The sequence below is a fragment of the Spermophilus citellus genome (genome assembly GCF_964194105.1).
Source record: "Spermophilus citellus genome assembly, chromosome: 4".
Taxonomy (NCBI): Eukaryota; Metazoa; Chordata; class Mammalia; order Rodentia; family Sciuridae; genus Spermophilus; species Spermophilus citellus.
In genome coordinates, this window is record NC_138185.1 from 148,754,007 (window position 1) to 148,769,895 (window position 15,889).

General features: G+C 39.1%; 1 protein-coding gene across 1 annotated transcript in view; it reads left to right on the forward strand.

Moving 5' to 3' along the window:
* The first annotated feature begins 1,235 nt into the window (after positions 1–1,235).
* The window catches only part of STYX (serine/threonine/tyrosine interacting protein), a 30,463-nt gene continuing 15,809 nt past the window's right edge, over positions 1,236–15,889 (forward strand). Inside the window, exons 1-2 of the mRNA XM_081288812.1 lie at positions 1,236–1,676; positions 15,753–15,785. Coding sequence (XP_081144938.1) covers positions 1,620–1,676; positions 15,753–15,785 — 90 coding nt within the window. The 5' untranslated portion in view covers positions 1,236–1,619. The remainder of the gene's footprint in view (positions 1,677–15,752; positions 15,786–15,889) is intronic.

Consider the following 15,889-nt stretch of genomic DNA (forward strand, 5'->3'; position numbering starts at 1 on the left):
CCATGAATGCAAGGCTAAGAGTGTCTAATGTAGGGAATGTTGATGTCAGAAATGCTCAAAAGTTCTGTTACCTATGTACAATTTTTTTTCTCATATCTGGCAATAAAATTTTAACATTAAACAAGGAAATCATTAATTTAGATTATAATTAAAATTGCTGTTTTAAAAAAGACAACTTCAGTTTTACAAACACTAAAGAAGTAATGATAAATGGCCTGGTTAATTATAAACGCATTCTTCAAATTAAATACAGTACTGGGAGGGTATTATGTGCCTTTTATAATATTTAAAGGTGGAGAACAGTTTATATGGTGATTGGGAACATAAGACACTCAGGCTGGCCATGTAACACTCAAATTGCTCAACAGTTCCGTCTATGGGCAGTGCATTGCATACATACGACTATAAAAAGTAATAGAATGCAAGAGTGGGTCTAAGTCAATTTTCTTGTAATCCTTTTACTTTTATCTATTGTGATTGGCATTGTGTTAATTTTGCCTATTTACTTTTATGCTGGTGGTAGTTTTATTTAAAACAATCAGGTAGGTGTATAAATCTTTGCTTTTCTACCTTGGGATCCATCAATCTGTTTAAAACAAAAAGGATGGTAATATCTCCCTAGGCCCAGAGAAAGTGTATACCTAACCCTTATTAACAATGTGATGTTAACTTTAGCAGAAACTCCTTTTTAAAAGATACTTGAAGTCAAGTAGTTTAATATTATCAAGGGAGAAACCTTACGGTATTATGTATTATTTATTGAGGGTGAATTTATCTGTTTTGTTTCCAATGACTTTCTATTTGTCATTTTTGGGGTTTTTGTAGGTAAACAGTTATATTCCCTAGCATTCTTGGAAGTCCACAATTCTAATTACTTGTTTAAAGGTGACAGGTGTTTCTTTTTCTGTGCGCATAACATGAATTTGAACTCTTACTTGGGTTATAACTTAACGAAATGCAGAATTCTGAGAGGAGCAACTAGTTCTCCTTTTGGGTGCCAGTTTCTGGTGTGTAGGATATGTTGACTGTTAAGAGGACCTGCGTCCGGTCTGCAGAGGCAGGGCTGGTTCTGAGCATCTACTTACCCCGGGCCTGCGTTCGCCCCCTCCTACTGCAGCCGGTCCCTCCACGCGGGCCGAGCTACAGCCGAGCGCCCCGAGGCCCCGCCCCTTACGTCTGCGCTCTCGCGAAGGGGCGGGCCAGGGCGGCGGCGCGCTGACACCTGGCGGCGGCGGAGGGCGGGCCGCAGGAGAGCGTGGGCAGGGATTGGCTAGGGCGGCGTGGGTGGGGGTGGAGGAGGGAGAGGAGACGGTTGTAGGGCTCGAGCTAGTGCGGGATCCTGGGCTGCCAGAGGGGCGCGGAGACTGGGGGAGGGAAACAGCAGCAGCATGGCGGCTGGGAGGGAGCCGCACAGCCCACCTTTTCCCCACTGTCGCCGCCGCCGCCACAGGAGTCACTGCGACCCTCTAGTCTGCGTCTGTTAGTTGTGAGCCGCCGCCCATCGGACAGCCCTACGCTCCACCGGCCCTCTTTCTTTTCGCCGCCACTGCCAGCCCGAGGGTCTGGCCGGCAGGGTAACTCATCCTCCCACCCCACCCACCAGCCCGCGGGTCCGGACCATGGAGGACGTGAAGCTGGAGTTCCCTTCCCTCCCACAGTGCAAAGAAGACGCCGAGGTAAGTCTATCCGGCGATTGCCGCGCACAGGCCTCCCCCGTGGCTCTGGCCGAGGTGCGACCCCAGGCCCCAGCGGTCGCAGCCTCTACCTCGGTGGGAGCGCCGTGGCCTCCGAGGGCGTCCCGGGACCTCTGGCGGGACCTCCCATCTCAGAGTCACGGCTCTGAGCAGTTCTGTCTCCTCCGGAGACCCGGTAGGCGGGTAGCGTCTGGTGTACTTACCGTGATGGGATGAGGAAAAGCAATCCCGGGTCCCCCGGACTCGGTGTTTGAGGATTTAGTCGGAGTAAGGTTCATCATTTTTGCCAGAGCAGTGGAAAGCTTTGTTCCTTTTTCTCTTCTCTTCTTTTTTTTAAGTGACGGGTAAAGTTGTTTTTAATCTCAGCTTGAGAAATGTCTCCGGTGTCAACTATTCACTGTGGGGACACATGGATTCACACGTGGGATAGACCTGGGGCCTATACTTTGGGAGTGCGTCCTCAAATAGTTTCCCAAAGTATTTATTTGTTTTTAGGAAAAAAAAAACTGACTAAGAGAATAAAATATCACAAAGCTAGCTCATTTAATCAGAAGTATTGCCTTTAGAGGAAAGTTAATATTGAGAGTAAAATTGTTTATACTTTGGTTTCCTGATATCCTAATTCGGGGTTCTTTTTACTCCACCCTATTTCTTGCCTAAAGTTTGTATTAAGATTTGTTTTTTCCATCTGTTGCAAATATTTTATGGTATTGGAAACTATTAGAATTTTCTGGAGTTAAATTCTAACAGGATAAGGATCTCAGTTATGCTTTGGTAGGAACAAGAAAGAAGTTTAAAATTCCTGGAATTTTAAGTATATTATAGGTAATTGGGAAAATGAAGCCCCCTTTTATTAGGAGAACATTTGGTTTATTACAGATACTCATTCTTGGTGTTCTCTTTTTAATTTGGAGGGCTCCCTTGCTTGTGGTAGGGATGCTTAGAACTACATGTTTTAAGACCCAAGAAAAATTAAATTACACTTTTTTTTAACATAATAATATGAGGAGTATGCTTTTATAGCCTCAAAATAATGCAGTTGACTGAAAAAGTCTTGTCAAGCTAATATCATATCACAAAACACAAGACGACTTTGGAATCCTAATTCTTAATTCCTATTGTTTTTAATACATTGCAGTTTTTCCCTGCCCTAATCCTCAGAATTTTCATTTAATCTTTTGTTGTGTATATAGTATGTCTAACCCCTGAAAAAATTATAAATTCTTACTGGGAATACACCTTTCTTTCCTGTAGGGGTACTGTTGAAAACATGCGGTTTTTCTCTATCAGTTATTTGGGGGATTTTTCTCCACATCATTTCTTTGGCAGACATCACCTGGGTGTCCTGTAATTCAGATTTAGGATTAGATTCCACAGTTTAATGGCTCAGTCCCACAAGACTGCCTCTATCCTTCTCATTTCAGATGCCAATTACAAGTAGTATTAATTTGCTAGAATGGCTCCCAGAACTCAGGGAAATGTATTTACTGGTTTATCATAATAAAGGATATAGATCTCGGAACAGAGAGACACATAGGGCAAGGTATGAAGGAAGAGGACACTATCTCTTTGACACCCCTGTTCAGCAACCTAGATCATCAGTATTCCTTCAAGATTTATCACAGAGCTTAATCTTCAGCTGCCTTCCATCTTAATCCACTAAATTCCCAGAAGTTAGTGGATTAAGCTAAAAGTTCTGCAGGCCCTAATCATGTCTTTCTGGTGATCAGCACTGCTCCTCCCCCACCTCAGGGGCCCCATCTTAAGTCAGTTTATTAGTATAACTTTGATCACAAGTGGCAGTAGAGCAAGCAATAGGCCAGGGAGGGAAAGGAAAGATAGTGGTATTGAGATTGAACCTCACTATTATGTATTATTATAATGCACCAATAAAAAAAGGAGGGGCCATTATGAATAACAAAAGACACTATCAGGAAAATTAAAGGGTTTTTATGGCAGGAATATGCCCAAGAATCCTATGTATTTCTTCTTATACAGGAGGTTGATGCTTAGAGCCTAGTTGACAGTGATATTGTCTACTGAAAGCCAATTCAAACTTTATTGTTTGATCATTGGATGTTTGATCTATATTGATTGCAGGTAACAAAAACCAACTCAGACTAGATTGAACAAAGGAAAAGTAGTGGAATCCAAAAAGGTAGTGGTATAAGCTAGTATCAGGGACTTAAAACCCAAGTATTATACTGCATCATAACTACCTTTGCCTCTTGTGAGTCTCTGCTTTCTCTATGACTTCTTCAAGGTGTAGAGCTTGGTTGTCAGCTGCTCTAGGATGTCATAAGCTTAAAAAGCTTACTCATGGAAGAATCAGACTGCTTCTCTTCCATCTTTTTGTGTTTGGAACCTAGAGAATTGGCCCAATTTAGGTCATGTGCATGCTCTGTGGATCAGTCACTATAGCCAGAAAGGGATGAATTCTACAAGGGACACAGCCTAGTTTTTTTCCCAGTTCCTCGGCAAAGACACTAAAGTTTATTGTTGGTATCTTTCCCACCAAAATCATAGCATTTCTATAGATGGAGTGTGCTTTTGAGCTGACAGAAATATAAATAAAGGCCATATAAATAAACCATTGAACAGAAGCATATAATCATAATAAACTGGCTAATAAGCAGAATATTAATTTCCTAATTCCTAGTGTGATATGTAAAGTGTCAAAATGGTCTTATGTAGTTAGGGTGCATAGCTGGCACTGTTCCACATAGGAGGCACTACATGGAAAGCTCAATTATAATCCAAATCTTGATTTGATAAAAAATTAAATTCAAGTAAATTTTAGTGAATGTTTTTAATAGTTAATGTGATCAGTCTATGATAGCTTTGATTTTCTCATACCTGTAAGAAAATTACTTCCAAATTTCCTGAAAAATTGGTTAAGCCCCTTTTTTTTTTTAAAATATTTAGTTGTTTTTAGACCTTTATTTATATGTGGTGCTGAGAATCTAACCCAGTGCCTCACACATGCCAGGCAGGTCTGCTACCTGAGCCACAGCTCCAGCCCAGGTTAGGCATTCTTTACATAGGACAATGCTAGCAAAAATTTAACTGTGTAGTATATCAGTTTGTAAAATGATTGTTATTCCTCTGTTTAAACTTTTTTTTTTAATGATTTCCCATTGTTTTGAGACTGGAGTTAACCCTTGACATTTCTGCACCGTCTTGTGTGGTCTGGTACTTGCTTATCTCTTTAACTTCATGAACATCTCTTCCCGTGCTTCTTTCTTTTTTGTGCCCATGATTTCTTCGTTCCTGAAGTGCTATAATTTTCATCCTCAGGACCTTTGCATTTGCTATTTTCTCCTGCCATGGCTGCCAGCACCCTCCTTGCCCTCACCTAATTAATTAAATGTTTAACTTGGCATAGAATTAGGCAACATTTCTTCAGAGAAACTTTTTTTGTCAAGTCAAAACCCTTTTCCTTGCCCCCCAGAATAGTTATCTCCCAGATAAAGTAAGTAGCATTTTGTGCTTTTTTTATTCTTCTGAAAAAAAGGAAAAAGAAGGTTATTACTTTGCTAGCAAAAGAGAAACACAGGGGACTCCTATCCCAAAGGCTGTGATTCTGCCCATCCACAGGAATAGGGGGCTTTTATAAAGGTGATTTAGAGAAAATGAGAATAGAAAGGAGAGATCAAGAAAGAGAAGGTTAGGGAAAAGAAGACCAGGGAGGAGCAGTTTAGGGAAGAGTGGGAAAGAAGGAAAAAAAAATGTAAGTTTCAAAGCCACAAGGGATATAGTCAGTGCATCAAGAGAACACCTGTTACAATTCCCCACTGTCAATTTCTACATTCTATTTCTATGGAAAGTGGGCAACATCTCCAAGCTACTTCATGCTAAAAGGGGGCAAAGTTGGGAGGAGGTAACCCAAAGTCCTTGTTCTTTATCAGGTAGGGTGTGGACAGTTAAGGGCATTCAGCATCGGAGCAATCCAGAGATCCACAGGGTAGATGGCAGGTGACTGGATAAGGCATATATAGATCAGAGATCATGCTAAGGCAAAAATAAAGACAGCAAGGCATTACTTCGGTCTCTGAAAACCGTAAAGGCAGTAACTCAATCTTAGTGAAAAACAGGTCAAATTCAATATAAGAGGTTAGGAAAATTTGTAGGTCTATGAAATCATACTCAATTTAACTCAGGACAAATTTGTATCTTTTGTGATTAGTATTATTAGGCACTCTTGCACAAAACCTTACCTTCATAGCCTTCAGCTTTACTTACTGTTGGTAGGACAGATACAAGTGTACATCTTAAGTTACATTAAAAAAAACATTGTTTTTCCTTTTAAATGTCCATGTAAGACTCTGCTTTTAGGCTATACTCTCCTGTCAGGTGTTTTAAGACCAAGTTGGTCAACTGACCTTGTTCCTATCTAAAGAATCAACTTCAGAAATCACTGTTGGGGACATGTATGAAGCCTCCTGAATCCTGTAGCTTTCCTCTACCAGTGGTGCCACTTGCCAGGATGGGGGTTTGGGTCTGACTGATCATCCTTGGCTTCTCCTGAAAGCATCAGGGACATTTCTGTCTCCAATGACCCTCCTCGTTGCAGAATGTACACTGGTCATTCTGAAGGGAGTGGGATCTAGTCCTGTCTAATGTGGCAAACAGGTTGGTTTTCTGTTCTCTGGGGTCCCCTTGATTTCCCTGATCTGCTGATTGGGTGACTCACCAGAGATGCAAGGCCCTGAGAGGGGTTCCAGGTCCCAGCTGACCTTAGAGGGCAAAGACCAAAATATTGACTACTTTTCCTTGGCCCTTTTACTTCCTTGATTTTGTTCTCTAGGTTTTTGGTTTTTAAACACCCAGCAAGCCAGTTTCACCAATCTTAAAGTAGGAGTAATATGTTATAACTTCAATATGTATAATTTTACAGATACCCCTTTCATTTAATTTGGGTTAGTATTAGTACTGGAAATTAGCATTATATAATATCTGTCCTGTAGGTGATGCCTCAAATTAAGCCAGGTTTGGTTTTTTTCTTTTGAAGCAGTACCTCTGCAAAACACTAACAGGCAACAGTTATAAAGTTTACAAGGAAAGTACAAAATGAAATCACAGAGCAAAAACATTCACAGAGCAAAAGCATCAGTTTGTGTAATAGCTATAAACCAAGAAAAATGACTTTTATAATCTTAAACTTTTACTTTTCCTGTTTGAGATTACAGTAATCTTTATAACTAAAACTAGCACAACTTTAAATTAGCTGAAGTCTAGCACAGAGTCTTACCTAAGGTAAGGTGGGGCTTTTCACAATTAACACAATACAACATTACATCTAAAACATGAATCAAAAGAAAGGCTAAGAGAGCTTTTAACTTTCTTTTTGTGGAAAAAGTGGCAGAATTTTTCTGTGTTTTAACATGTCACCTTTAAACAAATCAGGCTGTCCTTAGTACCTTCCAAAAATACATTTAAATTCTAATTCCAGTGCGAAGAGTAACACAAAATTTTATATATATATATATATATATATATATATATATATATATATATAAAACTTATTAACAGGTTACTTTATTCAACTATAAAACATCAAATACACAAATAAATACCAACAAATTTGTTATTTCCATGCAAAACTGAGACTGGCTACATCGAATTTTGGTTTGGAGAACACCAACTTGGTAAAGTTCTCTCCAAAGCTTTACATTTAACTAAGTTTGACTTTTAAAATACAATTTAGGATCCAGAGTGTACAGTAGTGATAATCACAAGTCTGAATGGGTTAACAAAAATCAAAGGATAGCCTTAAATCTCTTGTAACTTTTAGCAAACAGTGTTAATTATCAGAAATTGACTCAGCCAAAGCAAACAGATATAAGACAGGTCTTAAAATGACAGTGTAGCCCTTCCGTGTCAGATACAATATATAAAAGAGAGTACTTATTAGTTATCTTGCCAGTAAACTTACATAAACTTTCATTTCATAAACTTTTACATAAAACTTAGCTAAGACTTAGATCTCAGTTGTGTACATGTACCTAGTTGCATATATTTAGGGTATCAACTATATTGTTATAATCTAAATAACAGTTATTTAACCAGTTACAAAGTAATCATTTAAGACTTTAAAACAGGTACAAGCCTTAATTCCTTTAAGACTTAGTTTCCCTAAGTAATAAAACCTAAAAAATACAATAAAATTATCTCAGTAGATAGAGCAGATCAGTGTATGTCCATACCTTATTTTATCTTTTCTAGTTTTGGACCCTTTCTTAAATTCATATTCTGAACTAGACCTTTTGAATGTTATCTGTGCTTCTAATTTACACAACAGATTTCGTCCCAGGAGAGGGTTGGATAATTCATCATATAAAAAAACAAAACAAAAAAAAAACTGCAGCAGTCTGGCTGGGCACAAAATCACGAGCCACTCACAACCTTGTAGATTCAAACAGCAATTCTTTATTCCCGAATTCAGCATTCTACACACATTCTGGGGAAATTCACGTTCTGGGCAAAATTCACGTACTCCACCAGGATCCGAATCCCAAATACTTTTTTAATCCCACCAGAACGGGGAACTCAAGGAGTGGGAGTGCCTGAGGCAGCAGGATACGCCCTATTCCCACCAGGGTACACCTTAAACCTGGAACTGCCCTAAACCCAAGGAGTGGGATACTCCCTAATCCCAGCAGGATACACCCTAAACCTGGATCCGTCCTGGTCCTTAAGCAAGGTCACCCTACTCAAGCATACATGCAATGTCACTGCAAATGACCTGGGTCCAAAGGCAAGCCCATTCATTCCTACTTGGCAATGGCCCTCAGCAAAAAACTGCTTTAATCTTTTTTCTCCTAGATTGTATTCAGGGGTTGGAGCACAGGATATTTTTGAGCCTGACTTGTCTCCATTATCATTATCACAGTGACATCAACTTTGAGTTCCCCACTGTCAGTTGTATGCAGAGGCTCCTTTTGGACCTTTTTCTTATACTGAGCATGTTGATATGCAAAGGAGGAGGCCCTTTCCATCCTTTTTTTTTTTTTTTTTTAGGCTTTCTTGAAGATCCCTTTTCAGAAGTTGCCTACAAAACACAAGTTGGCCTTAATTTCTGTCTCCCCCCGCCTCTGGATGCAGTTATTTATTCTGCCAGTCTTCCCAGGCATTTAGTTTCATGGGATACCATAAGAGCAAGAATTTCTTTGCCCCAGTGAAGAATATCCCTGGTCAAATGGGGTCTCCTGTTAGATCTAAAAGAGGAGGCTATTCTTGTCCTTAGGTCATAAACTGACAGTGCTGGAACCTGCTACCATATTTGTGGAGGCCGGAAGTCTCCATCCCCCCAGGGGCAAACGGGGCTGAAAAGCAGGGCAAAGACCAGGTTTTCTTTGGCCATTTTCTACAGCCCAGGCAGCTTTTCTGGGATTTTTCCCCCCAGTTTAATACTGGTGTCCTTGACCCACAGTGAGATGATCTGTGGCTGCCTGGGGCCAGGCTAAGAAACAGTGCTGGGAGTGTCAGCACTGGGTTTAAAAGATTTAAATCTTTTAACCCTTTTTTCTGGTGACTTACTATCCATGCACACCAGGGGCAGTGCCTTTTGCTACCTTCAACTTGGTTCCTGACAGTTCAGACCCCTTATCATGCAACTTCATAAATGTCTGTATATATAGAATCTGTTTCATATACTTTATCCCTGCAGACCAACTTCAAGATTGTCTAATAAGCCAGAAAAAACATTTAAAGGCCAGATTGTGTTATAGCAAACTGTCTTTCTCTTAGTCTTATTCCTCTAGGTAGCCCACCTAGCCAAGATCAATGCAGCACGGTCTATGTCTTAAAGGGCCAGTAACAGACCCCCCCCTCCCCCCCCCCCCCAAAAAAAAAGATGAAAGGATCACCAGAACCAGGGCTGACAAACAGGAACTTTTAAAGCAGACCTGCACACACAAATTTCTTCTACTTACTTTACCTTTCACAGACCAACTACAACTGCAAGATTATATAGTAATCTAGAAAGCTATGTAAAAGACAGATTGTTACAATAAAATATTATCTTAGACTCATAGGGGGCCCATTCTTCAACTGACTTTACTTCTTACAGATCAATTCCAATTGCAAGACTGTACAAAAAGAAACAGAGAGAGACAACCAGAGAGAAGCCCCAAAACCATACCAACAGATGGGAACCTTTAAATTGACCAGCCAAGAACTTTCTCAAGAGACTACTATAGAATCGATGCAGTACTGGTCATGTCTTTAAAGGGGATGGTAACAGATTCAAATGAAACAGACAACCAGAGGGGATTCCCAAACCATAGCCAAAAGACAGGAACCTTTAAAATAGACAGGCCAGATAGAGAAAATTCCAAGTTCCCAACTCCCACTTAACCATGACTTCTGCACCAGTGGCATTACACATGCCCCTACAAAGAGGGGTCAGATGTGTAGAATCAAGGGTCTCGGCCAAATGACCAAAGTTGTCATGACTTTCCTGAGTTCGGTTTCCTTTTTCTCAAAGTAGAGCAACTGATGGAACAAATTGTGCAGTTCAGGGAGAGAAGGTGGAGTTCCCTTAAGCAAAAAAAGAGCTTCTGCAGCTTCTGGAATGGTCCCTCAGTCCCTCCCTTTTCTCACAGGAACAGCTCCTCTGGTTCTGTCCAAGGCAAACTCACTAGCACCATGAATCCTTAGCATGGAAGTGAGGGTCACTTAGAGCGCCAGACCTGCCCAAGAGAGCTGGAGTGGGAGCTGCTCTCGGCTACTGGCTGGCTTGCCAGATTTGTACCCCAAGGTTTGGTCCTTGTCCTGGCCACCAATCCAATAACAAAGACAAGGTCTTGAGAAAAAGGAAAAATGTTTATTACTTTGCTAGCAAAGAAGAAACGCAGGGGATTCTTGTCCCATAGACTGTGATTCTTGAACTTTGTACTTTGAATACTTACTTTTGTAAAAGTTATTCTCTAAAATTTTGGTCTTGTCTATTTTCTATGATAGACTGAACCTTTCATAAGGAAGTTTAGTTACCATTCAGTTCCTATCTTATTTGCAACTGCCCTGTTATTATATACCAGACATTGAACAAATATGAATCTTGACTGGTTTTGACAGTATAGTCTTATTTGTATCAAGAGTCTACTAGATGCAAGGAAGAAAAAAAGAATACCTTATAATACCAGTTTTTAAGCAAATCAGTTTTATATCTGGATTGGTCTTTTTTTTTTTTTTTTTTTTTTAAGAGAGAAGAGAGAATTTTTTTTTTTTAAATATTTAGTTTTCAGTTTTCGGTGGACACATCTTTATTTATTTTTTTTTTTTTTAATGTGGTGCTGAGGATCGAACCCAGTGCCCCCCCAGCCGGGCACGTTAGCGCTTGAGCCATATCCCCAGCCCTTTTTTTTTTTTTTTAATTTTTTACTTATTTATTTTTGCATTACAATTCTTAACTGGATTGGTCTTATAATTCAAAAATTATTAAATTTCATTTGGGTGTAGTAGAACACCCTGTATTCACAGCAAACTCGGAGTTTGAGGCAAGAGGATGACAAGTTCAAGACCAGCCTCAGCAACTTAGTGAGTCCCCCAATAACTTAAGAACTAGGGATGTAGCTCAATGGTAAAGCACCCTTGGCTTCCTCTAGTATGCCCCCAAAATCATTTATTTAAAAGTCTCTTAATTGAATGCTGTTCTGACTCTGTGTTCCTCCTGATCTCATTTTTATTTGAGTGAAAATCCTCTTTTGTCCTTTGATTTAAGCACAGGCTCAGTTACATGTAGGAACTAAGGAAAAGGGATTTATTCTGGAAGGGTCTACCATTTTTGGAAGAGAGAGACTAAGCATATAATCTGTTTTCTGTTTTGTTAAATGTCCCAGCTCAAGTATGGTATTCTGATTTCTTCCCCCACCCCTAGCCAGAACTGCTCCTCCTCTTTTCCACCTATGTAAAATTTGAATTCTGTGTTGACATTTCTAAAAGTTATATACTTTAGTTCATCTAATCCATCTGATGGTAAGAATTATGCTTTATCTAATGGTTATGGCTAATGTCCTTCATTGGTGCACTTAATACTATACTTTGTAAATGGATGGATTTTAGCAACAGCCTGGGCAGGTTGAGATTAAGAATGAGTGTGACTGTCTAGATGTGATAGGACATGACATCCTAGCTACTCAGGAGGCTGAGATAGGAAGAACGTGTTCAAGGCAAGCCTGAGCAACGTAGTGAGACCCTGTCTCAAAATAAAAATTAAGCCAGGCACAGTGATGCGCACCTATAATCACAGCTACTCAGGCTAAGGCAGGAGCATCACAAATTAGAGGCCATTCTGAGTAACTTGGCAAGACCCTGTCTCAAAATGAAAAATAAAAAAGGGCTGGGAGTTTTGCTCAATGGTAAAATGCCCTTGAGTTCAATCGTCAGTACTGAAAGGGAAAAAAAAAAAAATTAAGCGCTAGGGATGTAGTTCTGTGCTAAAGTATTTGCTTAGCATGTGGTAGGCCCTCGGTTCAAGCCCTAATACACAAAAAAGAAAGAATGAGTGTGATACAGACAAGTCTTAGTAATATAGTCATATTCAGACAAATGGATTTCTGGTAGAGCGAAACTATGAGCATGAATAACCTTTAAATAATCTTAATCTAGTATGGTAAAGACCCTAGGAGAGGGCTGGGAATATGGCTCAGTTGTAAAGTGCTTGCCTCACATGCACAAGGCCCTGGACTCAATCCCCAATTCCACCCCCACACAAAAAAGACCCTAAGAGAATGAGTAAACAAGGCATGTTTAAGGTTTCCACTATAGACCAACATCAAAGAGTGTCTTAGTCCATGTTGTATCACCATTAACACTACCATAGACTAGTAAAAGATAAAAGGTTTATTTTTTGGCTCATGGTTCTGGAGGGGCAAGGTCAAGGTACTGCATCTGATCATGACCTTCTTGCTGGCAAAATCCCCAAGTGGTGCAGGGCATATTGTGACAAAGAACAGGGAATATATGTGTGTTTATCACACTGTCTTCAATTATCTTCTTCCTCAGGATTCAATCTTAGGGGCCTTATATAAACACAGTTACTTTTAAAAGCTCTCACCTCTAAACACCACAGAGGGATTAAATTTCCACCTTCTTGTTACTTCACAGTGGATATAAATTTCAACATATGAACCTTGGGAGACCCCAAGCAATATCCAAACTACAGCACAGGGTTAGGGCAATAAAGAGGGTGGTCTCTCAATTCAGGATTCAATTATGGCAATAAGAATGGTTCTAGGGGCTGGGGTGGTGGCTCAGTGGTAGAGTGCTCGCCTAGCATGCATGAGGCACTGGGTTCGATCCTCAGTACCACATTAAAAAAAAAAAAATGTATCCACCTAAAACTAAAGATACATAAATAAATAAATATTTTTTAAAAAAAGAGTGGTTCTAAATAAAATTTTCTGAAAGGAAAATTTCCTGAAAGGAAAGCTTTCTGTATTTCAAAAGAACTGCATGTATTACAGCAAGGCCTGATTTTCCCCATATAAAGCTACATACTTAATCTGTTCTGTAAATAGTGATAATTTTCCATTCTCTATACAACTTGTTTTTTACTCCTATAATCATTTTTTGAATGAAATACAGAGATAGTCTGTCACATTCTGTTGCCTACAACTTTATGGGAAGGTAGAATCTTTCTTAAGTCTGCTTTTGCATACAAATTTATATAAAAACAAAATTTGTATTCCTAAATGTTTAAGTTCCTTCCTGCACATTGCCAAGTTGAAGAAGTTCAAGAAATGCTGTTCCAAAAGTATGCTGCCTTACTTTGAGTTTAAATTAAGGTACTTGAAAAACTACAAATGTGGGGAGAGGCTTTCTCTGAACTCCTCATGTCTTACTATGTATGGATAGGTCCTCCAAAAGGAAATTATCTGTCATCAGTTCCCACCCAGGGAGTGCAATCAACTATGGAAGATTAACATACTAGGGGAAAAGAAATCAACACCATATCCAGACAGATTTTATCACAAATTTTCATAAATCCTTCTAAGGGCTTGTTCATCTTTCCTCAAAATCATTCACTCTCCAAAGTTTGTTGTCTACATCCCCCTAACTCTCTTCTCCTAGGAAGAGGGTATATATGCTCGTAAGTCTCACTGGTGCTTTGGTATTTACTACGATGCATGGTAATAAATTTTGTGTACCTTTCCTCATTAATCTGCTTATTAACAGTTAATTTCATAGACAGTTTTCACATCCTCAGAGGGTAGAGAAAAAGTCTTCCCTCCCCTACACAAATATTTCCTACAATACTTGTATAAGTGTCACAGTTTTTTGTGGTTGTTGTTTGTTTTTTACTTTGATTACACTCAATCACAAAATTAGTGATTTCATTTTAGGCAAACTCAAAAAAGTATACATTTCTTTAATTATCTTTCTTGTCATAGCTCAAATTGCTTCATGGAGATACTACTTGAAAATCTTTTGAAATAGATCAATTAGACTACTTGAAAATCTTTTGAAATAGATCAATAGAATCTAGTGTTATGGTTCTCCTTAATGCACATCAATTGTGTGCTTATTTTTCATAAGGCACTACACTTAATATTAGGGGTACCATGACTAAAGGGTGCAGAATCTTTGGCCAGAGTTTTAAAAACTTTTCTTTATTAAAAAGAATACTTAGCATATTGGTAAATTAAAGAGGCAGGTAAACCAGGTATTGTGTCACAGCTATGTAATCCCACTACCCAGGAGGCTGAGGCAGGAGAATCACAACTGTGAAGACAACCTGGGCAACTTAGACTCTGAGTCTATCTCAAAATAAAGTTGTATAGATAATAAGGGAATGAGGATGTAGTTTATTGGTAGAGTGCTTGCCTAGCATACATAAGGTCCTAGACTCAATTCCCAGTACTGGGGTAGGAGGCAATGAACATTCAATTTGATAACATTTCCTCTTTTTATGGCTTGGAAATGACATTTTTATTTCTATTTTGTTTGTCCTCACAAATCATTGTTATTTTGTGTAGTCAATACTTTTTTACATGTGTTCTCCATAAAATTCCTTCTTACACTGAAAGGTTGTATTGTGTATGAATGAACTCTGGATTCAGACTATCTGCACTCAGAATTAAGGTTCTTTTATCTAAAGTAGAAGTGGAAAATAGAAACAATGATACTACCTTTTCAAAGAACATCTTTTTTTTATATATTTATTTTTTAGTTGTAGTTGGACACAATACCTTTATTTTACTCATTCATTTTCTATGTGGTGCTGAGGATCAAACCCAGGGCCCCACAAGTGCTAGGTGAGTGCTCCACCGCTGAGCCACAACCTCAGCCCCTCAAAGAACATCTTTTAAATGTTCCTTTAATAAGTGTCTGCCAGTATTCTTGTTCTTGAAAAATTATTTTTTGAGCAAATACTTTTTTTTTAATGTTTTTAGTTGTAGATGGACACAATACCTTTATTTAATTTATTTATATATGTGATGCTGAAGATCAAACCCAGTGCCTCACACTTGCCAGGCAAATGCTCTACCACTAAGCCACAATCCCAGCCTGCATATATTCTTGATATTATTTTGTCTTGCCTGTTTTGAATGAATTACTCCTGTCTTCATTCTTGCAGTTGAGAAGTGAGGGTTAGTCTAATTGCCCTTCCTTTGCATTTTGTGAGATTATTTTTTTATAATAGGCATAAAATTTACAGAGTGTAATATATATTTAGTGTGCAACTGCATGAGTTTTGATGCTAGTAACTACTACCACTATCAAAATGTAAGGATTTCTATCAACAGGGAAAGTAATATTCATTTCTAGGCATTCCCTACCCTACCCAACCATAGTCATGCAGTGATCTGATTTCTGTCACCTACTATATTTGCTGTTTTTATAGATTTGGGGTGTGTATGAGTGCTGGGATCAAACCTAGGACCTCACACATTCTAGACAAGTCCTCTACCACTGAGCTACATCCCCAGTCCTATAGTCTGTTCTTTATTATTTAATGGTCAAAACCCCACATTCTTGGATGTCACATTTTCAGCCTTTAATTGGGTGGCAGTTTCCATGTATTTACTTTTATTCTTGTGTTTTCTTTTTAAGGAGTGGACCTACCCTATGAGACGAGAGATGCAGGTATGACAACTTTTTGTTTGTTCAAGCCAACTCATGTTGTTATTATTTAATAACCTTCCTTCACAAAGGATTTGAGACCTGCTGGCTCATGACCTATATAGGCT